Consider the following 26,820-nt stretch of genomic DNA (forward strand, 5'->3'; position numbering starts at 1 on the left):
TTATTAATACTTACAGCAATATGAGACTGTAATAAATATGTAACGTCGAGGCGTAAATTGTCGATACACATATTAAAATAATTCAACATTTATCCGAATCGTAGTATCCTTTGTAAATCTATATAGCTTGTCTTAAAACTGACTCGGTTCACTCTTACTTTGAATGGATGGATATTTCCACATGCAAAACGACACCTTTTATAACATAAAAAATAGTGTGCATAAGTACGAGCATACATATTTCGATATTTGTGTACATTAATAATGCAAACTTGCTCAGGAGCAATGCAGTGCTTGCATACTTATCAAAATGCCTGATGGTGAAACCAGTTTCCAGCCATCATGCACATTGTTGATATTCCATGCTAATTTTGCACTACTGCCAAGACAAAGTCATTCTCTTGCTGTGTTGCCTCTCATCTCGGAAAATTTTTACGATGTCTTCCCACCTCGTTGCGATGAGCCAATCTTGACTATGCTAAATCTAAACATCAAAGGTGAAGGTCAAAGTTAAGAGTTTATGGTTTCTAGCAGATGGCGTCATCCAAACACGACAGTCGTGTATTATATCTGCATGCTAAATAGTTGCCATTGTCTTTCTTTCTCCGTCTTGACTTGGTCAGGTCAGACAGCGGAGATTTCTGTCCTTTATTAGCATCAAAGATTACCATGTGGTATAATACCCCTCCTGGTATTACATGTCTACACATTTTTATCTGGGTTTCTCTGCAACGTGTCAAATTCTGCTCGAGTATAGTAGATTTTGTAAACCAGATCTAACTGGAAATTTATTGATTTCGTATTAATTTGCTCAATTATAAAGATTCCTGTTTTGCTAAGTTGGGTCTAACGCATACGAATGCAGAATCTTGGCAATAATTCAATGAGGGGTGTATGCATACCGTCTCGCATGAAATGATAATAATGGGTACTGTGCACTTTTACACCCATCAATTCCCCGTCATCAATTCCCCCCATCCATTCACACCCGTATTATGAAATGTTAACAATGCATCAAAAGTCTCCCCAGTCCCCACTAGACCTTCCATTACCCACCCGAATAATTATTGATTTCTGACTTTTTCAATATTGATCCCGAGTGACCTGACACTGTTTACTGGGTCACGTACAGCGTTTGCGTAAATATAAATGTTTTGTGAATATTTTGGGTTTAATATTTTAATAAATTTTGGAATTTTTAAGAAAAAATTCCTTAAGAATTAATTTTTTGGGGAACTTGCGGAAAAGTTGAATTTTTTTGAAGTTACGGTCTATGCTAAACACTCAAAAAGCTTTTCATTACAAGAATCAGAGTTCCAGTGGGAAGAGTTTCGGTGCATTCGTGCATTGTTGGTATTTCATGGCATGCGGTATGAATTGATAAAGAGGGGAAATCGATGACGAGGAATTGATGGGGGAGAAGAATTAGAAGTGATGGAATGAATGAAGGAGAACTTGTCTTAATAACGTGATTTTTTTACCTAATCAAAGTAATTCCCGTTTACATAATTGTCAACGCATGCTGTTTATCCAAGAGACAAAAGACTTTTAATAAGCCAACACTAAATCTTGTGTTGTGTTGACATTCTTTCGTGTAGTGTTTGATTCCGACGTGTAGTTGTAGTTATCAGACTCACAGATCTATTGCTACATATACCAAAACTAGATGTACATACATGCACCTTATTATTCTTCCAAGGGGTCAAACTTAAATGTTGGATGCATATACATACATCGTGGCTTTATCACCACAATATGTACGCATTCACAATAGTAAATACATGTTTTTTGTGTAATGAGTTCTTTTATATTTATCGTATTCGTGGCACTTGGCCAATCAGGAAGTGCTTATCCAGGCTCAAGTTTCTTCTGTCCAGACAAAGCTACGAATTATAGCCTACGATGCTATTCATTTGTTCCAGTCCAGTCACTCAGTCAGCAATCAACAGATAACTACATATGTACATAAATAACGCGTGAGGTATTTCAACCGTGTGCCAATTCTGCGACGGGTAGCAATTATGCATTTCAGTGTAAAAGATAATGGTGGAAGGTACTTTGATTACAAAACTCTATACAAATTTCATTCATTTTGTGTAATCTGCGAATAAAACATGTTCTCATTTCCAAAGTAAATAATATTAAATCCGGAACTACTGCAAACTGTTATGTCGGAAAGCACTTGTAAATAAATTAATGCATTGTTGGGCATGTTTTTGCATTGATACGATGAGACGTAGCATGGGATGAGTCGTCACAAATTTCCTTACACATTTTTTAATGTACCCCACTCACCCATTGTTAAAGACGGATTTAGTAAATAACGAATGATACGCGATTCCTGTGTGCGAATCTATGTACCACTATTGGATCATGCTTAATTTATTTAGCATTTGATATTTCTCACTCTCTTTGCATATTATGATGTTTGTTATTGATTTAAAACTCAAGGTGATAATGAGTTGACACAAAGTAAATGTGGAAATAATTAGCTGTTGAAGTTTAATTTTAATTTGATGAGCAACTCACTCAGTCAGCCTCAGTCAGCGCAGAAGGTTAGTTGTACTTTTTCTCATGGTTTGATTTGATGCCTAATTTCGGTACTGTGGTATGGTTGGCATTTATTTGCGGTACATGTGCATCATGGTAAAATATTTACCAAACATGAGATCTTTTGAGACTACTCAAGTCTCTGAAGTGAGAAGTGAAAGAATGATTTATTGCGTAATGTATTTGTTTATTAAAGTATTTGCATTATTGGTTAGACTTTTTGACTTGTCGAGATCAAAATGCGAAGTGGTCGGCATGTCGGCCTTGATAATGTCAATAGTCAAAATGCATTAAATGAATCGAGAGAAAACAGAAAGTTATTAACCGTGACCCATGGGAAATCAACTTTAAACGAGAAATTATTATTTTTTAGTACATCTTGATAAATTTTATTAGTTGGTGCCCAGCTTTAATGCAATGGAACATTGAAACTAGTGAATTTTAACATGTTTTATACACTTACATACATACATCAATCTTGCATACACATATTTAAAAGCAGATTTCTTTGATACTATTTATTTAACAGGCTAATTGCAGCATCAAGTTAAAAATACATTTCTTGCATGTAGGCAATTTTATATTCTGGACAATTCTGACATGCACAATTTTATTGCATATTTTTTCTAAAAAATATTCTCCTTCTTGCGAAAGTCATGCATCTTATCCATCTCCATAACATTTTGCCACAAAATAATGCTTCGATGCTTGATTATTGAACCATTAAAGTTAGTAAAGTTCAAAGTGACGTAATATGTCCAAATCTTGAAGATAAGCATAAAGATGCCGATAAGGGCAAGAGACCTTCGATTTGCAAGGATATTTAGGACGCGGAGATTATTTAGGAATCCTCTCGTTCCAATTTCGTATTTGCCTTGTACGACACGAGAAAAACAGCGGCAGTCTCTAACAAATAACAATCAACCAAATTTCTAGTCAGATTTTTAAATTTTTAACTAAAGTGACTTTTAATTAAATTAATAATTATTATTTTTAAACCTTCGTCCCATTCAAAAATTCTTCAAAAAAATGGAGCACAAAAATTAAAACAAAAAATATCTCAGGTCTGATTATACGTATTTTCAAATTTGTCGATTCATTTGGTTTAAATAAATCATTATTGAATTGCATTAGTATTAGTAATTTAATTTGATCCGTAACTACTAAACACCAAACTAAATCCATTCTTAATTTTATGTTGACTTAACTATTTTGTGTTACAGAAGCAGCAGACTTACTTGGAATGCTAGTGATCACATGAGCTCTGCTCCTTCTTCTAAACCAACTTAACTAAACTAACTGCTCAAAGTATTAACAAAAAAGAACGGATCTACTACTCGACGAGTCATTCTTATTCCTGCTGCTGCTTATCTTCTTTCCTTTCCGTGGAGGACCATCACCACCACTACTTCTCAAGAAGAAATTGTTATTAGTCGAGTAAGTGAAGCATAGTTTTAGTGACGGCATTTTTCCATTCCACATTTTCCCGTTTCAAGTTGAAGGAGGAAGGCTTTTAAATAAAGCTCGGAATTTAATCACACTGTTTTTTTCTTTTTCTCTCCCATGTGTAGTGAAATTTTGTGAATGAAGAGCTGCACATGAACAACTGTGCTTCAAATTGAAAAAACGAAGATCCTGTTAAACGCTGCTGCTGAGCTACGTGCGAGGACGAGTAACAAGGAAGAGTTGGTGCACTTCTTACTACTTTAAATTTACGACTACTATAAAATCTGTTCCAGATTCAAGCAAGAGAGAGACTTGTTTAGTGTTTATGGGAAGCAAGTTCGTGATGGAACAGGAACAGATTGACTCCTTGGGTCGAGAACAAGTCGCCTAATTTTCCGAGCATCATGAAGAGGAAGAAGTGTTCCGATAGTTGCAAAAGTCTCACGATAATTGTAAAGTAAGAGTTTAAATTAGTTCTGAGAGAAGACACCGAGAGAGAAAAACAGATACAAAACAGAGAACATTGACTATTTAATCGTGTTCAAGTTTGGTGAACAGTGTACGCACGTAGGTGTAAGTATATTGTGAAGACCAAGTTGGTAAAACAATCGTGGGTGTGGTGTAGAGACGCTAAGAGATAATAGGAAACTGAAAATGACAAACTCCGAGGAGCCCAGCGCTCCTGATGGTATTTCCTCCATGAAAGTTTCCGAAACCTTTGGAACCCAACATAATCAACTTCACCATCATCACAACAACTTTGGCAATTATGCAAATGGGGATTTGAAGGGGAGCAATAGCAGTGGTAATAGTAGTAGTAATGGAACAACAACACAAGCGTGCGCCCTGGCACCTCCTCCAGTGTGTGGTACTAATAATGGTGCGGCGGCTTATGCCTCATCCTCATCCTCCAGTTCTTCAAGCAGTAACAACCACCATGAACAACCAGATAATTGCAATCATTACCATCATCAACACCATCATCTTGTAGCAAATTCAAATTCAGATCCTCCACCCCCTCTGATTACCGTCGCCCCTGCGACAAGTCAACTACCCGCGTTGCCCTTTGCATTGATTTGTGGTGAAGAATTGGAATACAAGACTGAAGTATCGGATGGGAACTTGGTATTGACCAATTATCGACTCTTCCTTCAAACGAAGGAGGCCACATACAACCTGCCCCTTGGACTCCTGGAAGGTGTTGAGTGTCGCGATATCTTTTTCCTCCACATCAACTGTAAAGATGCGAGGTGTGTTCGATGTACTTTTCCAAATAATGAAGCTACCCTAGATATGCTGAAGCGAATTCAGTCCGCCATTTCGCCCACGAAAAAGGTCGACGACAACTTTTCTTTCACCTTTTACAAGAAGACGAAGGAGGGTGTGTCGGAGGAAGTGAAGTCACACCTGGGCTGGGACCTGCCTGAATTTCCTTCCCCAAAGGAAAGATTTGATGCGGAAGTGAAGCGGATGGAGTTTAATGTTCAGGGACCTTGGAGGGTCTCTGACGAGAATAAAGACTACGAGCTATGCAACTCGTACCCAACACACATTATCGTTCCTTGCGTCATGGATAAGAAAAAGTTGGAACAAGTTGCTTGCTTTCGAAGTCAAGGTACGTGTTTTTATTACATTAATACTTTATTATAAACTGTATATGTTGTGAATCACATCTTCGTAACATTTACTTGGTACAATGAATGGAATAAAAAGATGACAATTTAAACTAAAACATTCAACTTCCATTCATTTTCGCAGTCACCCAACTAAATGAATAATTATTTTTTTAATTAATTCAGGTCGAATTCCAGCCGTGGTCTGGAGGTGAGCTGAGAATTATTCATAATCATACAATCATGAATACTTATATACATTTGTATTCCATCTTCATCAGCATTTACGTAATTATAATTATAAATTTTCCTTGTATTTTTTAAGACACAAGGGAAACGGAGCTGTGATAAGTCGCTGCAGGTAAGTTTACTACTTGGTCAGTCAGTTTAATACATTGATATGTATTAAATGTATTTATATCGCTGCAGTCAACCTGAAGTTGGATGGTTTGGATGGAGATCGAACGAGGATGAGGAATTAGTTCAAAACATTGTGCTTGCCTGTGCCGACAACGGAAGGGTTGTCCCTTCAGAGTCCCAACAACTAAAAAATGAGCCAAAGACTTCTTCCCCTGTATTTGACAATTCTTATGGTGGTGAATATTCTTCCTCTTCTGAGGGACCTCCATCCCCTGGATCCAATGGATGTAATTCCCTGTCCTCCATGGAGGTTGTACCTGAACCACCAAACATCAAGGTGAGTCTTCTTGCTGCATACCTACCGATTTGTTCAATCTATTTTTAAGCAAACCTCATTTCTGAAATATATGCAAATCCCATTGACTAATAATAATAAATAAGTATGTATTATTACTAAAGACGATGCAATCCTTTCTCATCATTCTTTGTGTCTGGTTTTTTTTTGCAGAAACTTTTAATCCTGGATGCCAGATCATATTCCACAGCCGTAGTTAACCGTGCCAGAGGTGGAGGTAATCACCTATTCGTTATTCCATATTCATTCCAGTGTATATTTATATTAGACTCTATTATATATCCGATGTAATAATAATGTCATGTGTTTCCAGGTTGCGAATGTCTGGAGTATTATACAAACTGTGAGATACAGTTTATGAATTTGGCCAATATACATTCCATACGAAAGAGCTTTATCAACGTCCGTCAACTATGCTCTGGTACAACAACCGACCAAGTTAATAACAAGTAAGTGAACAAGTAAGACTTAAATATTTATAAACGTCTTGCACTGGAGTATAAATGTTAAAAAGATTTTCCAGAATAACAAAACACAGCTGACTATTACTTCACCATCCATATTATCGTATTAAATTCTGGATTGCAACATTTTCAGAGTTATTATTGACGTTCTTATCTCTAATTTAAAGCAAGGAGTGCACTTTAACCTTTACTCCTGCTCAATACATTCAACATGTAGCTCGTGGGGATGAGCGCAAGGATGTCTTTTTGTTATCTTTCATTCCAACCAAGCTTCCTAATATGCCCAATGAGATATTTATTTCAATACTATCTGCATAAATAACTTGAACATAGTAAGTACACGAGTAGTAGATAAACATTTGTGATGACATTGACTATTTTTGGATTGATGAAATAACAACCACATTGGTTGACATCAAGTCGGCTCAAGTTTTGCACGCTTCTTGTCTGTTAAATTCAATGACAATTTGTGAAATGTCGATTTAAAAAATCGGCTTTGGTTAAGATGCATGACAATATAATGATATGCAAAATAACTTTACAACTTGAGTAATATTGCAATAAGAAGAGCGACCTTGTTGAAGTATTTGCAGTTTCTAATAATAATATTGTCGTATATTTTTAGTTGGTTCAGTCAACTTGAAAGCTGCAAATGGTTGCAACACATGTCGGGACTGATGAAGGCTGCTGTGACCGTTGGGACTGCGATTGAGCATGAAGCCCGACCTGTAATGGTTCATTGCTCTGATGGGTGGGATAGAACTCCCCAAATCGTGGCTTTGGCCGAGATCTTACTTGATCCTTATTATCGAAGTTTGGAGGTAAAGGAAATACATTAAATTAAATTACTGATGCGCAATGAACTTGTAAATAAATGATGAACAAATGAAATTATTGGTCTTACAATAACCATTTTTCAATGTTTGTTGCAGGGATTTCAAGTATTGATAGAGAGAGAGTGGCTGGATTTTGGACACAAGTTTGCCGATCGTTGTGGACAGGGTGTTGGTTCGGAAGATGCGAACGAAAGATGTCCAGTTTTCTTGCAATGGCTGGACTGTTTGCATCAACTGATTAATCAGTTTCCAACCGCTTTTGAATTTAATTTGACATTCTTGGTAAGAGCATTGAAATATTGCACATCATACCATTTATACCATATTATTACATTGTTGTTTAATATTGCGTGTGGTTATGAATTCTAAAATAATGTTTCTTGTTTGGCTTATTTTCAGATTAAACTTGCTCAGCACACTTATTCCAACCTTTTTGGGACATTCCTTTGTAACACAGCGAAGGAACGGCTTGCTTTGAACGTGTATTCGTCAACACATTCAATTTGGCGATTCCTGCGTGCACCGGCTAACTACGGCCAATTTCGCAATCACCTGTATAGTAATTGTGATCAGGTACGTTTCATAATCAAAATGATTTGATAATTTCGCAAGGTTTTCCCTGTTTGGCAATGATAGTAATAATAATAATGCCTAATAATTCACTTGTTTTTGCGTGTAGGTATTATGGCCTAGTTGTGAAGTTCGAGAGCTGAAGTTATGGACACAAGTCTATTTAGGTTTCGATAATTCCACTCCAGTTCTAACAGAAGTCATAAATCCCAGTCAAGAATCCTCTCCAGCTCCGTCGGTAGCTGAAAGTGAGACGTCGGATACAGTTTCCAACTACAAGTTAGATCAGTCAAAAGGACGCTCGTCATCGTGTGAAAATTTACATTTTCCGCACGCTGGGACCCTGCAGCGTCGGAATAGTGATCCTAGTTTATCGGATAGGTATGAATGATGAGAATATGAAAGAGGTTTAAGAAGCCCAGTTCCATGTTTTCAAAACGTATAATTGCACTATCATTATATACTTTCTTAACCCGATATAATCATTCTAATGAAATTATTTAATTTTTTTAGTGTTTTAGATATCGATTCGACTGAGGAAGTAGAAATTCGCTGTCTTCCTCAAACCGAGAAAATGTTAACCGCCGCTTCCAGAGATATCGATAGAAATCGAACTGCCAGTACTAATAGCGACTCTAACGCTTCTTCAGTATCAAAAGAGATGACAACGTTCGCAATTGCCGACACGGAAGACTTTTCAGAAAATGAAGATACAGAAACAAATTCAGAGGAAAAGTCAGAGTCAACCGTCGTCAACTTGAAATATTTAAAGTCCATTGAAAGTTCCACGGATACACTCGTCGCAGAAATGGGTGTGACCCACGAGTCCTCGGTTGGGATTGGGATTCAAAGATTTGTAATGGATGTTAACAATAAGACTGAACGAGATGTACTGGATAGCGTCCGGGCAGATATTTTACGAAAGACTGAAGCTGAACGACTTCTAGATAACACCAACCATGAGAAGGAAATTGAAGAAACTACGGCAAAACTCCGATATTTGTGTGATACATCATCATTGCTATACACTGACAAATCTGGGATTAAGGATTTGGTCCAACCAGGTTCTGATTTGGACCAAATCATTGGAAACCAGCAATGCGAAGTTTGCGCAACCAGTAGGAAACTTTTATCCGACGATGTACCTACTACTAATCCGAACGGAGTTGTATCGAACGGATCTATTACCACCTTGAACGGTACAATTGCAAATAACACCACCACTACTACCACTAACAACCTGGCCAGTGTTCAGACAACTCTTCAGACGTCTTCCTCAATAAATTCTCTTGGAAATAATGCGAGTAATGGGAGTAAATATTCCAGCCATAACACCCCCTTACATTCAAGAACTCCTTCCACTGGGATTCCTGTTCCCCCAGAGGAATCTTACTTTTTCGGGAAACCCGTAGCTGGAGAAAGATTTATTAATCATCATTATCATCATCAGTATCATCATTTTGACATCCCGTCGACACGATTGGGAACACATGATGTAGATGGACTAGAACCTCTTCATGACCAAGTCCAAAGTAGACTGCATACAATTATTACTGGATACAGGGTACGTGTTATTTTACCGTCTATTAATGATTATTGCAATACAACGTTGCCATAATTAATTTATATTTTCGCTACATAGGGCAAGATTGACATTCTCCAGAGAGAGTTGCAAATGTACCGCGATGCGTTAAAGAAACAAGTGTGTCATCAGTGTACTCATCATATGGTGGACAGACAAGACGATGTTGTAAGTTTTAATTAAAAAGAAGCAAATTGTTGTCTCTCTGATGTTTTGGGGGTATCTAATAAAAATCAGCAACTATCCATTTTAAAATTACATGTAAATTTTGTGGCAGATTTCGGTAGTGGATTCCTTATGCAGTGTTGAACATCAATCTGTCGGACATGAGTCACATTCCTCATGGGAAGCAGTGGACGAACGGGACACTCGGCCCCCACTTTGGTTACCAGACTATGCTGTCACAAGATGCATGGGTTGTGAAGCTACGTTTTGGTTGGGAAAGCGTAAACATCACTGCAGGTGAGCATGTTGTACTAATTATTACTTTCTATATACCTACAAATACACTTTATTAACGTGGTGTGGGTGATTGTTTAATTTCACAACTTATTGATTATATTAATTTAATCCAGGTCGTGCGGAAAAATATTTTGCGCAGATTGTTCAGAACACGCCATCACAATTCCAAGTGAACAATTGTTCACTCCAGTCCGAGTTTGTTCTACTTGTTTCTACCAATTAAGCAGCCTTAATCACGGTATGAGCAGTTCGTCACCAGCATCATCATCATCCAGTAATACAAATCCAGCATCTGTAAAATCTAACGGGCACCATCTGAACGGCAGTTCTTATCTTCATGCTAATCATCACGCCAGTACTTTTACTAACCAAAATGGGCTTAATCATCACCGTGGGTCAATGTCTGAGTACACATTATCTCCTGATTCAGTTTCACCAAGCTCTTCCCGTAACTACCGAAGGATGTCGGACGAGCTCCCACGAAAACATCAACAACAATTCCCAGTTTGTAATGGTAACAGTGGAAATGGAATGAAATTCAAGAGCAAGCAACAAATTCTTAATTTGACACCTAACGAATACCCGCATGTGGGTAATGGTATTGATGATTCAAGAGTGTGCGAATCCAGTAATGGTCACTTGTCCTATCAGTAGTTTTTAAAGTAATTTTCCGTAGTATTTTAATGATGTCGTAAAAATTGAACGTTGAACGTATAAAAGATTTTATCTAAAACTATTATCAGAACTCTGAGATATAATGATTAACAGAGAATCAATAAAGTTACATTTTCAATGCAAAATTAAACCTCAAACCCAACTTGTGTCAGATACATCGATCTATTATTTTTACCCTATGGGAGCATTTATGAATGATATGTGTACACTCGATGCATGAAATACGTAGAATAATTTTGTTGTATTTGTACGAAAATAAGTTCCAAATAATCATCCAAAACTAATTTCGCAACTATTTTATTTCGAATTTACTTTATTTCCATTGCATTTTCATTCATTTCTTATGGCGTAGCAGTAGGCACAGCCGCAACAACTGTTGGGATGGCTGGAACTGGGGCGATAAAGGTGAACACGCTATCAATCAGTGTGGTAAGGAAGTCTCCCACTCCGGCAAAAATATTGGGAAAGTAGGTGACGAGTGGAGAAAAGTTTTCGCCAACCCCCGAATCACGAACCTGTCCTGCAAACACCAAAAGCGTATCAATCGCGCTGGACATGTCAGTTGGAAGGCGGATCTGATTGCTTCGGATGAGTCGCAGCGTCTCGATGAATTGGGTGGGTCCGTCCAAGAAGATGAGACGAGGCATGTACGCGACCACGTTCCCGAGTGAAAAGGTGTTGGTGACCAAACCTCGGATCATGAGTGCAGCAGCATTGCTCACATTCGCTCCAGCAATGGCGCTCGAGTTGGCCAACGTGGTCAGAGAGCTGATCAAGTTGTTTTGCAAGGTATTGGTCGCTCCTTCCAAAGCTTGTCGCGCAAGGCCTACCTTCTCCTCTTGGACTTGGTCGGTGGTGGAAACTTTAGGAGCTTGGGGGTGGGCATGACACTAAAATAGTACATTGAAACAATAAAAACTAAAAATTCTTAGATCTTATATTTGGAAATATTTTTGCTGGAGTTACCGATGCGACAAGGACAAGGGCGATAAAGATGATCTTCTTACTGTCCATTTTTACTTGGGCTATGACGATTACTGCGTTTGTTCGGTGGCTTTGTCTTCTTGGACGTCGACTTGTTGCTGAAAAGCTGCTTGAGTGGTTGCGACGGTTTCTCCACAGCTTTTATACACGCACAGGATGGATTACGTGATTGAGCGTCGATGACACATTCCACAGTTGTACCGGTGGTGGTGACCTTATTAGTATGCTCTTTATGGCATTCCCATTTCTGGTTACTGCTTCATCTCTCCACACCTGAACCTGAATCATTGTCGCGTCAATAACTTAATTCCGTGTGTCATGAGCATGTTCTCATTAATAGAATAATAATGTGATAAAATTAGGAAAGATGTGCCTATTGGAAGGAATCGTAATAAATTCTTGTGCGTCGTGGGGTTAATGACTTATTTTCAGTAAACATAATAGACTCGGTTTTTAATTGCTACCTTAATTGATTTCGATTGACACATATGTCGCAATTTATGAATATAATGCAGGGAGTGATTCATTAATGCTCCACCTCCAGAATATGGAAACAATAGAAATATCACGCTGAATTATTGTATATTTCATTTGCTCAAAATAATTTATGAAATGCGACGCCTTTGTCATAAAGTGGGGGCGGTCAAGTATCAAAGTCGTTGACACAATACCCAGGGGGAGATTTATTTGATACTTTTAATCGCACTTCCCTTCGCTGAGAGTTTAGCTTATTGCTTTTGGCATTATTCTAAACAACTCTTTGAAAATGTTAGAAATTGAGCGATTTTTATTTTAAAATTTCGTAAAAGTGTCGGCGTTTTATAGGTTTCATCTATTTATTCAATTGATTATATTTCAATATCAAGCAAAGGAAATTAAATTCAAATTTGTTGACTTGGCTGATCTCCTATAAACCCTTCAACTCCATCCACAATTGCATCTATTCCGGCAAACAGGTCAGGCAAATTGGTGATGAGAGACTGAAATTGGTTCACATCCAACTCCTTGACAGCGTCGATAACTTTGTTGAGCTGACTTTTCGGTGGTGGGGTCGTGACTACAGGTTTGGGCTGGGGTTGAGGTTGATGTACCACGATTCTGATGGGCGTTGGGGTGGTAGAAGGTTTACTGACGGTAGGCGGCTGAACCTGCATCCCTCCTTGACCGACGACAACATTTTTGGTCTGGGTTCCCACGGTCTGAGCATTACTTTGCTGCATTTGGGACGGTTGTTGTTGTTGGGGTCGAGGTACCAGAATTACGGTTTCCTGAACTGGTATAGGTGCAGGGGCGACGACTTGGGCAACGGGTGCAAGGGTAGCGTCCTCATCACCATCTTCATCCTCATCTTCCTGCCTTCCTTTGATTATGAGCCTGGGAAATTCTTCCTGGAAAATGGAGAAAAGTGACGATACGTTCACCTAATTATTTATTACTTCACTAATTAGTTTACATACCTCCTTAATCATCTGAATCAAATTAATGAACTGATTCGTCTCCGAGTCTTTCAGGATGAACGGTAACTTTTCCACGACAAGTTTGAAATCCAGTTCTCCGTTCAAAACCGATTTCATTAGCCGCAATATGTCCTCCTTCCTCCTCTGCGTACTCGGTGGGCCGTTTATCAACATTGCGGCCAAAACTCGGATGAAATTAATCCTGATTGTTTTCTCAATTTCTTCTTTCGCCAAATTCACAAGCGTGCTGTTGTCAGAATCAAAAATTTTCTCGATCCTTTCTGCCAAATTGAGGTTGTGCCTTATCCTCAGATTGGAGTTGCTGAATTGATAGAGCGAGATGCCGTGGTCTGGATGTTGGCGTCCTTCAAATCGCATATTCATTTTCCCCATCATCAGCTCTCCCCTGAGTAGTTTAAGGTCGGATTTAATCCCCATCGCAATTTCCGCTGTTGCCATCACAGCTCCGGATATTACTTGAATAGTTTTCGCCATTTCTGAAAGTTCTAAGCTTTGAGTATCCACTGCAAAATGAGGGTCGACGTTGTCAAGTTGGTTGTACGCTTGCTCTTCTGGGGATGCGGTTGGCAGTGACATGCCTTCAGTGTGATGATGGAGGATCTAGAAAAAAAATCACTGAATTATAAATCTTTAAGTGCAAATGGAGATAACCTTTAATAATTAGGCCATACTCACAAATACGGTGACCAATTTCAAACCAAATGATGCCGTCATGATCGTCATTTTAATTTGGCTTATCCGGCTGAGAAGAATATTGATATCTTAGGAGATGACGACGTCAGAAAATGGCCAATCAAATGACTTCCTCTCGCAGAGGAATGGCAAATGTGGAAAAGGTTTTTTTCGAATCAAAGATGCTTTATCATTCCGCTCCAGCCAATATAATATACCATACAAACAAAGCAGTAAATTTCATAACTAATGATATACACAGATTCAGCTATATTTACCGTGAGGTGAATGTCCAATTCACATTGTTCACGACGTGGGGTGATTATTAACACGCCGACTACTGACTAGAATATGTTGTACACAGACTATTATTTGAATATTCTGATATTGGTCCGGTTTGTTTGATAATATGGCATCTGCAGAAAAACCAGATAGATCCACTACTCCATAGATGCATGCATGAGTTAAATATGTCCCAAAATAATAAATTAGCTGTTCCATTTACTAACTTTTCCGCAATTCACTTTATTAGGCGTAATAATACTAATTCGTCTCAAATAAATATCAATGTATTTATAATTTATTATTCATCATCCGCACTTCCGGCCAAGAGTCTGGACTCCCAACTGTCCAAGAATCCGTTCAAATGCTCCAAGAATTTGTAAGCCTCTCTCGCACCCTGCAACAAGTCTGGGACCCCTTTTCTCAAAGCTTCCATTTGTGATGCAACCCCACTTACGGCCGTACTAACTCGGGATGGCTTCGTTGTGTAGTCGTCATCGAAGCCATCGTCGGTTTCTGTGGTGGAGCCAGCTTTTATGTCTATGCGGATGTGTAGACAAATTAGTAGAAGGCCAAATCTGAAATTACATTCCATGATTAATGATTATCTGATGGACTTACACTTTTTGGGGGGAGCAGTTGAGGAAAGAGGAGCAGCAGTGGCATTTGGTGTCCCAAAGTTTTTCCAAATGGATTCAAAACCATCGATGAGCATCATTGGATGAATCCCTTTGAAGGCGAACTGTCTCTTGACCCTGTTTAAGCTTCTTTTGAAATCATCTTCCGTGTCTTCGTCCTCCTCCTCGTCGCTCTCCGTGTTGATTGCGGCACCTCTTTCACCGAGTGGTTGTACCCCGGGTGGTGGTGGTGGTGGTGGGAATGCTGGGGCTGATGTCGTCACATTTTCACTTGATGGGAGGGTCGAGTTGATGGGAAATGTGAGAGTGGGCACAGGAGTCGAGGAGTTGAATCCCTTTCGAGGTGGTGGGGTCACCGGTCCTCCTTCCGGAGTTGCTGTGGAAGTGAATTGGCTCGGATCGAGCAGATTAGCCACACCCACCAATTGGTTCCCGATGGGTCGGGGGAGCAGCTTGGAAGCGTTCTCCACGTACCGGGTCACGTTCACATTTTGACCGAAAATGGCTTGAACAATTGTGGCGAGCTGGTGGAAGATTTTTGTATTTATAAATATTAGTAATAATAATACGCATGAATGTGCTTTACTTGTGGTAGTATTCCTGGGTCCGGAGTGGCGGCTGTAAGCAATATACATCAATTGCGCGTACATATTGCCAACTTCCTCACAAAATTTAATAATGTGGAACTTACTTTCTTCTTCATCGTCATCCTGTCGTGGTTGGCGTGGCCTGGTTTGCATTGAAATGGTCTCCAATTCCTTCTCAGCAGCGCTCTTCAACGCCTGGAGGAATTAGTTGAAATATGTAGTCCAAATATCTCATTTTAAAAATTTCAACATCTTCTTCACATACCTTGAACAAGTTTTCCTTAATCTTGGCCCCGATGTATGCTCGAGCTGCAATTCGGACCGTTTCCATTTGGTCGATCAGTTCTTGTCTTGAAGTCACCACTTCATGCTTTACTTTCCTCTCGGTCTGGTTTAGGTAATCTCCATCTTCCAGGTTTGGGTCGAAATTCTGTGCACCAATGCTTTGTAAACTAGCCATTAGAACCAGGATGTAAAAGACACACGGGTGGATATGCATGTTGGACTTTGAAAAGTTTTTTTACTCGAATTATTTTACTACTCGTTCGACTTACACCAATCAAATTTTCTTTGTATTAGCTTCATATCCAGATTGGTATTTATAGCTGGATCAACTAATTATAATTTCTCTCGGTGGGTGGGTGACAAAAACGACTGACTTTGTCCCACATTCGGCATTATATCATGAATGAATATACAGTGTCCACTCCAGTTGCATGTAATCTACCCACATTTTCAGAAATGTATGCCTTGTTGTCCCACTTCATCTTTGCATTAGTTCGTGTGAACAGCTATCTGATCGAATTGTATTGTGAAAGAGAAATTATGAGCCGTTGTAATGAATTATAATTAGTGTGGGTAATAAATCATCGTCGTATGTGTCGTCTCCTATGTGGGTCTACATATTTGGTTTGGCCCCGGCGAAGGTTTATCACTACAGATATTTATGTATGTATACCATACTGCATTTGGTCATTAGTGGACCACTAATATTTGTTATTGTAGATTTCAGAAAAAAAAATGCTTCTGTTTTGCAATATATAAAATTGTGTGTGAATGAATAGGATGCAATTTTTTGTGAGTATGATAATTGGTTTTGTATATATCAAAATTTTTAGCAGAAATAAATACACATTAAAACATCAGCAATTTTTTGTAACATAACATTGATGAGGCTTTATTTATCGCACACTTTTCCTTCACACCTCTCTCTCATCATTACATCAATCAGATCAATAATGGGATTCCAACTGACTTTGATAAGCTCCAAACCTAAATTTTTTTAAGTTAAAGACTACAACAATGATGGCCAAGACAACATAAATTCATTTCTACTACTACGTAATTCATTACATTTGTTACAGTTGCTAATTGTACCAATTATGTATAATTAACAGGATTATAATAACCGTTTCATGTTGAATCAAAAAAATTATATTTTTTGTTGTATTACAATAACGTTAATTTTGTTTAAAAGTGCTTCATTTTGAGAAACATGGGTTGTATAATTTCCCTCGTTTAGCAAACCTTATTCAATTCAGCCTTTCAAACACAAAAAAAAGTTTTGCACATTCATAATCAAAAGTCATACAATTTATAACTTGGGAGTTTGTAGTATTAATAATTCTATTGCTATTCAAGACTCATTTTTAACCCAGTAGTCATTATTACTTCATATATTCCCTACAGTTTAAACAACAGTTTAAATATTCAATATGTCGTACAGTTGAAACCCGTTATTACCTTAGTTTAAATTGTTATCCTGCTCTCAATTTGTCAGCATTTGCCATTTGTCGTCTTCCTGACTTTAAGTTTATACGCGTACAGTTGTTCTTATGTAGCTGACTAGATTATTCATAAAATGGTTTATTTATCCTTTATTATTACTGCTTAAAGTAAATCTCTGGAAATTCTGAAGTCGTTCATTCCTTGTAATATAGTTGGCTAACGTGGGATGATAAAATAATTCAATCCGAGCACTGATTGTAAATAAGATTGACTTGAAAAAATGCGACAAAATCACATGTCAAAGCTTTAGGTTTTCGTATGTAGTTAACCAGTAAAATTGCAATAGATTCACAAATCTATTATTCTTGTGACTTCACTTTAGTAGTTACATACAACACAAAGTTATGGATTTAAAATAGACTTACACTTTAAGTTATACATTAATATCAAAATATAATAAATAATTTCAAAATTCGCCACATCTCAAGAATTTCTTCTCTTTCATCTCTTAAAACTGGTCGTGTTTCCATTCGCCATTTCTTAAATGCAATTATAATAAATATTAGCCATTTTTCATAATGATTGCAAGATCCATGATCATGTAAGAATATAATGTATTACGACTAAAATTCTAATAAATAATTGATACCCCCGCTCTAATGTACATTGATAAATGCAGATTTCGGTACGACGCCATGCCTCCCATGAGAAGTCGATGAGATCGACTCTCAGAGTTGTGTGACAATTATATATATATTTATTTAGCTAACTACACTAGTTAAATATTACTTATGTTAAGTATTTTATAGTTAATATTAATTTAAAACAACACTACAGAGGGAATTATTACGTATGTAGTACACTAATTTACGAGTATGATGAAATACATACATGTAACTTTACCACGCACGTAATGATGATGATACGGATGATGAGTTACATGTGTATATACTTATTTAATTGCATACATGATGGTTGTAATGGTTCGCTGGAATAATAAAGGGTTATGTTCCTTACGATATACGTTAATAAGTAAGTAAATCAGAGTTAGTGATAAATATTTTTAGACTGTGAGCAAAGCTGCTTGAATTATGCTGGGTTTTGTTTTACGGCATTTTATTTTGGGCGAGATAATTTTTTCTTATAGATCCACACAAGCACTTTTTCCTAAGTTTGTCCATCCATTCGGAAATGCAAATGCCAAAACTACTATTTTGTAGCACCCCATCAGTGCCTCAGTGGTTATTACTTTCTCCAATGTTTCATGTTGATACTCGAATCCAGAATAATAAGAATAATAATTGTAATGAGGTGCTGTAGCCGTTCGGCAAGAATATATTATCCATTTCCAATAATAATAATTAGAATTATGGTGATACTAACAATATTGGTGGTATGGTAGTGCTTAATGAATGATGCTATATTACAGTAACCTTATGCTGTTTTGATAACAGCAGCAGTCGCGGTGAAACTGGATTTCTTACTTATCAGCATCAATTACATATTGTGAAGTTTCTTAATAGTATTTTGTGATTAGAATTTTTATCATTTTCTTCAAAAAAGTGCAAAACTAAGCCAAGCTTTGAAAATTCGGATGGTGTTTACAAAGTTATATTTCGCAGCAGATGAATCTTGTGTTGGGAGGTTATTTATTACATAAATATGTAAAATGCCCACTTATTTATCTTTTTTTATCCAGTAAAATGTGGAGGAGGGTAAGAACAGGTAAATAGAATTTCAATCGTTCATGATACTCCGTGTTATTTGTAAGGAAACGGAAATTGTGTAAATAAACAATTCATTTGGTTGCGGTACAAAAATAATGTTTAAAATATCATCGGGAATGAATTCATATGAAAATCGTGATTATTAATTTAATCAAAGAGTGCATGGTTTCAGTATTACATTAAAAACCTTTCTAGACTCTCAATCGTTTCTCACCATTCAACAAAGTATTATCTGCTATATTTACACCTTAGAGTTACAATAATTACTAATAGCATCCAATAAATAACTCTACTTTCAACAAGTTTCTGTACACAAATGATTTAAAACATTTTAATTTACATAGGAACGTTGCGTCAGCGTTGCTGGTTTGTGATTGATTGATCATAAATTGCAATATTCGACAAAATTAAAACTGTTGAAAACATCACAAGATCATTTATTCAGAGCTGTTAAGATTCTTGTGTGTTTTGCTTTCCTGTTGGGTGAGATCCTTCGCATAGAGAGAAAATTAAATGGTTATATCGATATAGCAGTTTTTGGTATTGATAATTTTCCTTTATATCAGTTTACGCAAATAAATATGTGCTACGTAAAGGGAACTATGTACTAATTATTCCTGAATATCCTTCTTGGTGCAGTAAAGTTTTGGTTGTGTGCAGTTAATTACATCAAGTAAATTGTTTACGATTTACTGAGTATAATGCATGAGATTCACTTTCTCCTCTAGTGAAGAATTCACTATGGCTTCACAATTTGATGACTATGATAGCTATTATTATTATGTACTGATAAACTGCCCCGTTATTTATGTAGTTAACTACTTATAAAACTGATTAGAGGTAAAGCCGTGTGTGAGTGTGTGGTTTTTTGCACAGGATAGGAATTATCATCAATTACGCTATTATGTAATAATTACCAACATTTTTAGTCGTAATTTCATTCAGAGGTGATACTGTATCTCGGGATGGGTATAGTCGGTACTATAAATATGCCAATGTTTTTGTAGATGATGTCAATCTCATTACGCTTCAGTTTCCTTCAAGTTGTCAAAGTACTCCATCAATTGGTCATAGTCCATGTCTAGCTTCACGCTGGAGTTGAGATTTTGTCGCGCACCCTTGTGTTTGTTGTGACCTTGTCTCGCAGCCAGGGCCGCAGCCACGGTGAGTCTTTCGATATCCCCGTCGTCATCAATCTCGGATTCTTCGTCAATGTAGGACATTGGGTTGCCCACAATGTTTGGAGGTCGGAGAGCAGCAGCAGCAGCACTAGCTTGCTCCCTTTCTCGTCTTTTTTGCTCTGGGAATTCGAGAAAGCATGGATTTGGGAGGTCATCGGATGGATTTGGGATGCCTCGGCCTTTGCTGCTACTACTCTTACCTACGTTGCTACTATGACTATTAGAACTAGACTTGTGGGATGAAGAGGACTTTGTACTTCCTCTTGTGGGTGGAGACTGTGACCCCGAATCGACATGAGTTCCCAGCGGGATATTTCTGTGGGGTGGGACTGGAGGTCTGTAGTCTGGATAAGAGTCGCCAGCACTACCGCTGCCATCACCACCAGAACCTTGTGGACTAGATGGACCTCCTCCCTTGTTACTCCCAGCAGAGCTTTGAGGTTGTTGTTTCATGGAGAATGTCGATGAATCAATAGAGTTGGAATTGGAGTGACCTGGCTTTGGTGGGCGTGGTGGTGGACCTGCAGCAGATCCTCCACCACCAGAGTTTCTCCCAAAGAGCCGAGATGACGAGCCGGGTGCAGATGAGACAGATTGTGGGGTCGATGGAGTCATGTTATCCGTCGCTTGTTGGCTGCTTCCGGGTTGTTGCATATTCTCAAAGTTGGGATTTGTAATGATGCGAATGGGGTTTGATGGAATGCCTCGATTTGAGGAGGTGCCCGTCGCAGTAGAGAATGCGGGATGTTTGTTGCTATCCAGGGAAGGATGCAGGGCGAGGGATGCTCTCCCCAACCACACCCAGTCGTGTGCATTCGTACATCCCCCACCACCTGGGGGAAGACGGCTGCCAGGAGCCATTCCAAAACCGGGGTGGGGGTGGTGGTGATCCATTTTGAAGCCCATGAGTTCCTCGGACGAGGAAATATCTCGTTTCTTAACTCGAGAGGCGTAGACGAAGCAGGACGCTACGAATACGAGGATTGCCACGGAGAAGACTCCGAGAAGGACATACATGGCAATTTCCAGTGGAGTATTGTGAGCAGCAAAGGTCCAACCTTTGTCTGGAATGAAGCCAACTGTAATTGGGCCAAAGTGTTGGGAGGACATGGAAGCTTTGGAGCTGTCGTCCTTTAAAGGAATCCCAATGTCATTGCTGTTATGTGATTGCTGCTGCTGGTGGAGCAGAGAACGGTGTGAGCTGTCCTTTTTCCTGTCTTTTCTCCCATTTTTTCTAAATGTGTGCTTCGAGGTTCCAATCATTCCTTGATTGGAATCATTCTGCGTGAACTCTGATCGGGAGGGTGTGGCCGTGAAATTCACTTCCACGGGTGCTACCGACATGGCAAGCGCAGCTGAGTTTTGGCGATGACATTGGTCACTCAATTCCAAGGATACTCTGCAAAAAAAGAGCGAAGGCGGATATCAGAGATCAGTCAATGAAACATCTCCAGTATACCAAACTACATACTTACGCACGTCACAAAACTACTTGGAGTGTTCAACTTAGAGAAATAAATAAACGTAACCTGTTAACTATCTTAAAGTATTCAAGCCATTTTAAAAATTCAGAAAATGTATTTCAACTTTTTTCCCGTGCCAAATCATAAAGCTATCATCATGGCATCTTATAATTTATACACGTCACCCTTCACTCAATCTCATCTCTGCTTCCCTGTGTTTATGACAAACTAAAACTGGGGAACTTTTCCCCATCCATCTTATTACATCCACTTTTATTCCTGCGTACTTTTCCATTTCCAAGTCAAATTAAAAAGGAAGTGAGAACGGAGAGTGCTAGTAAAACGAGTTTGCTACGGGATGAAAAAAATTGAGAAAAAGGAAATGACAAGAAAATTTCGTTCGTCTTTTCCTTCCACGGTTGAAGAAAAGAACACCAAAATAGTTTCCCTGTGTATCGAAACCATTTCGAGAAAACATACAAAACCTTGGCATTGATTTCACTGTTTTTTCCTAAACTTTCTGTACGTAAACGATTGACAGATTTATGGACACGAAACGTCTCCTCAGCATACATAACTTTTTTTTAGATAAAGACGGGAAAAGAACCCACCTCATTATGGGTCCACCACCCTCGGTCACAGCGATAATTCTGGGATACTTTGAGTTCTGAATGGGAGGTAACTCCACCACACTTGGCTCCAGACTGTCCACGGTCAGAACGTAATTTTCCTTCTCAATTTCGTCCAGCTTCACCCAGGTGTTGTCCGAAAATCGGAGTTTGATGTCCAGCAGGGCTTCCTGTGACAAAAATTATTACTTCAGAAGTTGCTCCAGTAGAATCACATGAAATTGTATATTTCGGATTTCAATGTCCAATTGTTGTTTGTCTATAAACATAGATGCGTGTGCTACCAACATTTCTTTCTATATTGTATTTTCTTCTTGATGCGTACGCTATGAGCTATTTTATTGAGACAGCTCCCTTGAGGAGGAGGGATGAAAACAATTAAATGGAGCATATCTAAATAACATCGTTCCTATATATCCACTAATGACAAGGAGAGAAAGTGTATCTAGGGGTAATTTAAGGTAAGACAATTTCTCCCCTACCAATCAATTACATTGCATTGGCAGGGAATCAACCCTGAAAGAAATTATGGAGAAAGCGGACATTGATTTGATTATCTTTTTTCCCTTCCTGAAATACGTTTTTGTGCCCATACTGCTGAGTAGTGAGTTGCTGAAGGAACGTCTACTACCTAATATCATCCCTATCAAGAAAACCGACCACCAAGGTTTCATTTATTTTTAGATGGCTGGACTTGTTGTTTCATCCGTTTTTTTTCTCCTTCTCCATCTAACAGTTACACTCTCAATAATTTTTTGATGATATTGTTACCGGCGGAGGTACTATGCAACTCTACCGCTCAGGTAATAATTTATCACCGAAGGGTAACATATATACAGAGGCTAAATCCTGCACTGCCCCAATGTCAACGCTCAGGTAATAAAAATATTACCGATACCGGAGGCAATTTCTTACCCACAGAAGACAATTTGTTACTATATTGTTACCACGCGGTAGAATTGCATAGTGTCTCCGACGGTGACAATATTGTCAAAAAATTATTGAGAGTGTAGGTAATCGAGGGTAGAAATTGATTATTGATTCCTGTCTTCCTCACTTTTATTCCTCTACAACCAAAAGCAACCTTTCTCCTTCTTTACATTTCCTTCCCCCTCCGTCGTCGCAGTAGCTCAACCCAAGTTAAGTAGGTAGAAGTGTGTTTATCTTCCCAATTTGTGTCCATCCAGACTGCTCTCCTGGCCAAGAAACATTATCTCAACCCATGCCGCACTACACGCACCTGATACTTTGCAGACAACTTGGAAGACATGGTCGTCTCGGCCACAAACTGGTTATCAGAGTCTGTATCGGGGAAGAGCGAGAGCTGAACGCCTGAGATGACTTGAACCTTCATCGAAGCGATGGACACTCGTTCATTTAAAACTCGAATTTCCTTAGTTCCCAAGACGCGACCGGTGACGGGGGACACGATCTGAAATACGCAAAGAGCATCATTTTAGCATTGTAGTACTCGCAAAGTTGTGAAACGTAGACAAATATTCACATCATCCATAAAATGTACCAAGTGGATTACAAAAAAACACACGCGAGAGCTCGAGAAGAGTTTATATAAATGAAAGCCAGGAAAGGACATTGAAGGAAGAAAAGAGATAAACCAAAGTGGAAGTTAATCCACGTGTGTCGATCACTTTCGCTCCTCAGCAAAAAATAGGAACCAACGAACCAAATCTAGCTGACTGAATAGGGAATCAAGTCAAGCCAACAAAATTGAAACTGTATTTGTATTTGTGGCTTCTTTCCCTATACGGTCAAATAAACGAAATGATCAAAAAAGGGATATTTGCACATGTTGGAGAGAAATCTCGAGGGATTGGGTCTCTTGTGGGTGGCGATAGATAGATGATATTGGTTCTGGGAAAGTGCACGAATTTTGTTGGGTTCACTTTTACATTAATCCTTCCCAATTTCAATTTTGCATGCATCAAGTTAGCCAGTGGTGAACAAATATACCGGAATTTGATTGCAAGCCAACAACGACAAGGGGTAATAATTATTTTTCATGATATCGAATTAGCTCGTTTCCTATTGAGCCATGGATCCACCCTCCCCTTTTTTGTCCGGTATATTTTATGAAGAAGCTGCCTTTTTCTGCCTACCAACAAACATCCCAGTTGCAACAAGGCAAACAAAATCAAAATGAGTAGAACCTCATCCTTCTCGACTCTCTCTTTCCACTTGGAGAAAGTTAGAGAAGATTCAATTGATCCACATTCTCCTCCTCCTTATGCAATGTTTGTTGGTGGAAGCAAAATTCATCTCCTTTCACCAACTCCTTCCTCCCAGCTGTCACTCACGACTTTCACTCTTTCTCTCTCTCAAGCAGATTAACCTTCCAAATCTCAACTTCAACCCTTGTCCTCACGACTGCTACCTACCCACGATATGCGGAAGGAAAACCCAACCCACCAACCAACCAAGCAACCAACTCATAGACGAATAAAAAGTATTACTCTTCTACACTACAAATGATTGACTCGTGAGTAGTGTCTGCACTTGAGGAAGTAGAATTAAGCAGAAAACTTGAAATGAAACTTGGATAATACTCTTTCAACGAGAAATGGAGTATACGAGTTTAAAGTAGGCTTAAATTCGGATTTATTTGCTAGAACGAGATTCATGAGGAGAAAAAAAATCAACATAACAGAACAAGGATTTGTCAAACCAAAGGAATTATTCTCGCCGAAATGAACCCACAAGAAAAATATAAATGTGGGAAGGAAAAACGTATTTCTTGGTCGTATCCACTCCATCCGTTCTTCAACTTCTTTTTTATTCCTTCTTTATTTAAAAGCAGAAACAGATATAAATCAGTCGTGCTCACTGAAAAATATTTCCAAGCCCACAGCTCCCAATTATTTTTGTGTCACAGAAACCAAGTAGTACTTCTAATACACATATACGTACTACATTTTGGAAATTGTAGAGATAAAACAAAAAGTTAAGTTGGTGGTGATCTCACATAAGAAAAGTGGCTGTCCTGCTTCCTATTCTAATTGTAAAAACTTTCCCCGGTGAGGAAAATCTGGATCGTAAATTTCAATTATATTGGGGCCACCACCAAACCACCGCCACACGACGACACACATTCTACATCATCCACCATCTCAGAAGGAGATCTCACCTGGATGTGTGATGCGGCTCCTAAATCTGGTTGTCGCCAAGGCTTATGGAGGATTACGTTTCCGTGTTCCATTTACATGAGAGACGAAAAAGTAGGAGCAAGCGGGTTCTCTTTAGCTCTAAAATTTCCTAAATAACTCGAGTGAAAAGTTGCGAACAAAATTGTACGTCTTCGTTCATATTAAAAAATAAATGAGCTTCTTACTTATAAATTATTAAGGTTTCAGTTTACGCAACATAAGTAGACATGTTTCTTAAAGGCAATAAACAGTTGAATATATATATATATCTGTACAAGTGAGTGACCATGTCATGAATGGAAGCCTGCTTTATTTTCTGATATATGCTTTATGCAATCTTGTATTTGATTAGTTATAGAAAATCAATTTACTAGTTTAACCATTCATTGCCTTAATAAATATTCATTCCTAAGAGCCGAATTATCCACTTACTGCGATACCAGTAATTTGGAGAACAAACCATGAAACGTACAATCCACGTGTTTATTCCTAAACTCTGTAGTTCGCCAACACATTTACAAACTTTATTAATGTATAGCAAACTATTCGCAAGTCGTATGAACAATAACTATGCCAGGTCACTTAATTAGCTCGTTTTCTTCACCATGAAATAAAGCAACACAACATTTTCTCACACACACACGCACACACACAAGCAAAGTCGGTGCTGTAAATTGTTGACGCAAATGAAAATAAGTAGCCAGCACCCAACTTTTTATGCGAAAAGCGAGAGTCTGCCTTGCTTCCCGTGCTTACGACATCATTTTTCCTCTTTGGTTCTTTAACTTTGCGAAACCTCCCGTCCAAACCAAAGGCAAATTACCAAGTGAAATGTATCCTCGCAAAGTATAAGTTTTTTTTGGCTTGTGAGCTAGATGGCCTGGTTGATAAGACTAAAAACCGATGCCTACTTCTACTTAATAGCCCCTGATTGAAACAAAACGCGCAATTAGAGTCTGGAAAAGAAACGTCAAATATGCCAAAAAATGAATTGCCAACCCAGTTATCCCAAACTCTCCTAATGCAATGGAACAACTGCTTCGAAGAGAATGGTTAGGATCGTTGAAGCTAAAGTTGAAATGTTAAGGAAAATGAAAGGTTGATTAAATTTTATTTCCTTCCTGCCCTTATCGCAGAACTCTGTAAATACACCCAGAGAAAAAAAAAATAATACGTGCCTGGTATGGATTCACTGATTACAATGCCAAGTTCCAGAAACAATTTCGTAAATATATACGTCCATGAATTATAATTCATGGCCAATACTTTTTTACAAGTTTGGAAAATTGGACGGATAACAACGCTGCTAAAAATTTAGCTACAATAATACTTTTCTGCAGCTGGGCGGCTATGTATAATAACAGAAATGGATACAGT

At 38.4% G+C, this 26,820-nt stretch overlaps 5 protein-coding genes and 1 long non-coding RNA gene across 6 annotated transcripts in view; 1 reads left to right on the top strand and 5 right to left on the bottom strand.

Annotated features, from left to right (window-relative positions):
* Window positions 1–2,922: 2,922 nt before the first annotated feature.
* On the bottom strand, window positions 2,923–3,923 carry LOC110851577. Its single transcript, XR_002548066.2, has 2 exons — window positions 3,789–3,923; window positions 2,923–3,456 (listed from the first exon to the last, which is right to left on the bottom strand). It is a non-coding gene; the product is annotated as an uncharacterized LOC110851577 (long non-coding RNA).
* Window positions 3,924–4,567: 644 nt separating this feature from the next.
* Window positions 4,568–11,050, top strand: LOC110851575 (myotubularin-related protein 3). Its single transcript, XM_035852698.1, has 14 exons — window positions 4,568–5,611; window positions 5,796–5,820; window positions 5,935–5,970; window positions 6,039–6,306; window positions 6,478–6,541; window positions 6,638–6,773; window positions 7,414–7,609; window positions 7,721–7,906; window positions 8,024–8,197; window positions 8,304–8,575; window positions 8,708–9,758; window positions 9,837–9,944; window positions 10,054–10,238; window positions 10,352–11,050. Exons 1-14 carry the CDS (start codon window positions 4,651–4,653, stop codon window positions 10,890–10,892), a joined length of 4,203 nt encoding a protein of 1,400 aa, XP_035708591.1. The 5' UTR covers window positions 4,568–4,650; the 3' UTR covers window positions 10,893–11,050.
* A 143-nt stretch (window positions 11,051–11,193) lies between these two features.
* On the bottom strand, window positions 11,194–12,060 carry LOC110851576. Its single transcript, XM_022099421.2, has 2 exons — window positions 11,880–12,060; window positions 11,194–11,803 (listed from the first exon to the last, which is right to left on the bottom strand). The coding sequence occupies exons 1-2, from the start codon at window positions 11,925–11,927 to the stop codon at window positions 11,255–11,257; spliced, it is 597 nt and encodes a 198-aa protein (XP_021955113.1). The 5' UTR covers window positions 11,928–12,060; the 3' UTR covers window positions 11,194–11,254.
* A 640-nt stretch (window positions 12,061–12,700) lies between these two features.
* On the bottom strand, window positions 12,701–14,352 carry LOC110851231. Its single transcript, XM_022098925.2, has 3 exons — window positions 14,051–14,352; window positions 13,355–13,975; window positions 12,701–13,285 (listed from the first exon to the last, which is right to left on the bottom strand). Exons 1-3 carry the CDS (start codon window positions 14,096–14,098, stop codon window positions 12,779–12,781), a joined length of 1,176 nt encoding a protein of 391 aa, XP_021954617.1. The 5' UTR covers window positions 14,099–14,352; the 3' UTR covers window positions 12,701–12,778.
* Window positions 14,353–14,547: 195 nt separating this feature from the next.
* Window positions 14,548–16,141, bottom strand: LOC110851302. Its single transcript, XM_022099025.2, has 5 exons — window positions 15,820–16,141; window positions 15,659–15,749; window positions 15,554–15,585; window positions 14,951–15,491; window positions 14,548–14,869 (listed from the first exon to the last, which is right to left on the bottom strand). Exons 1-5 carry the CDS (start codon window positions 16,051–16,053, stop codon window positions 14,631–14,633), a joined length of 1,137 nt encoding a protein of 378 aa, XP_021954717.1. The 5' UTR covers window positions 16,054–16,141; the 3' UTR covers window positions 14,548–14,630.
* A 562-nt stretch (window positions 16,142–16,703) lies between these two features.
* LOC110851411 (transmembrane protein 132D) overlaps window positions 16,704–26,820 on the bottom strand; it is a 65,236-nt gene continuing 55,119 nt past the window's right edge. Inside the window, exons 12-14 of the mRNA XM_022099180.2 lie at window positions 23,523–23,714; window positions 22,265–22,452; window positions 16,704–21,589 (exon numbers count right to left, since the gene is read on the bottom strand). Of these exons, the coding sequence (XP_021954872.1) occupies window positions 20,032–21,589; window positions 22,265–22,452; window positions 23,523–23,714 (1,938 nt within the window). The 3' untranslated portion in view covers window positions 16,704–20,031. The remainder of the gene's footprint in view (window positions 21,590–22,264; window positions 22,453–23,522; window positions 23,715–26,820) is intronic.

The sequence above is a fragment of the Folsomia candida genome, unplaced genomic scaffold (genome assembly GCF_002217175.1).
Source record: "Folsomia candida strain VU population unplaced genomic scaffold, ASM221717v1 Fcan01_Sc006, whole genome shotgun sequence".
NCBI classification, from domain to species: domain Eukaryota; kingdom Metazoa; phylum Arthropoda; class Collembola; order Entomobryomorpha; family Isotomidae; genus Folsomia; species Folsomia candida.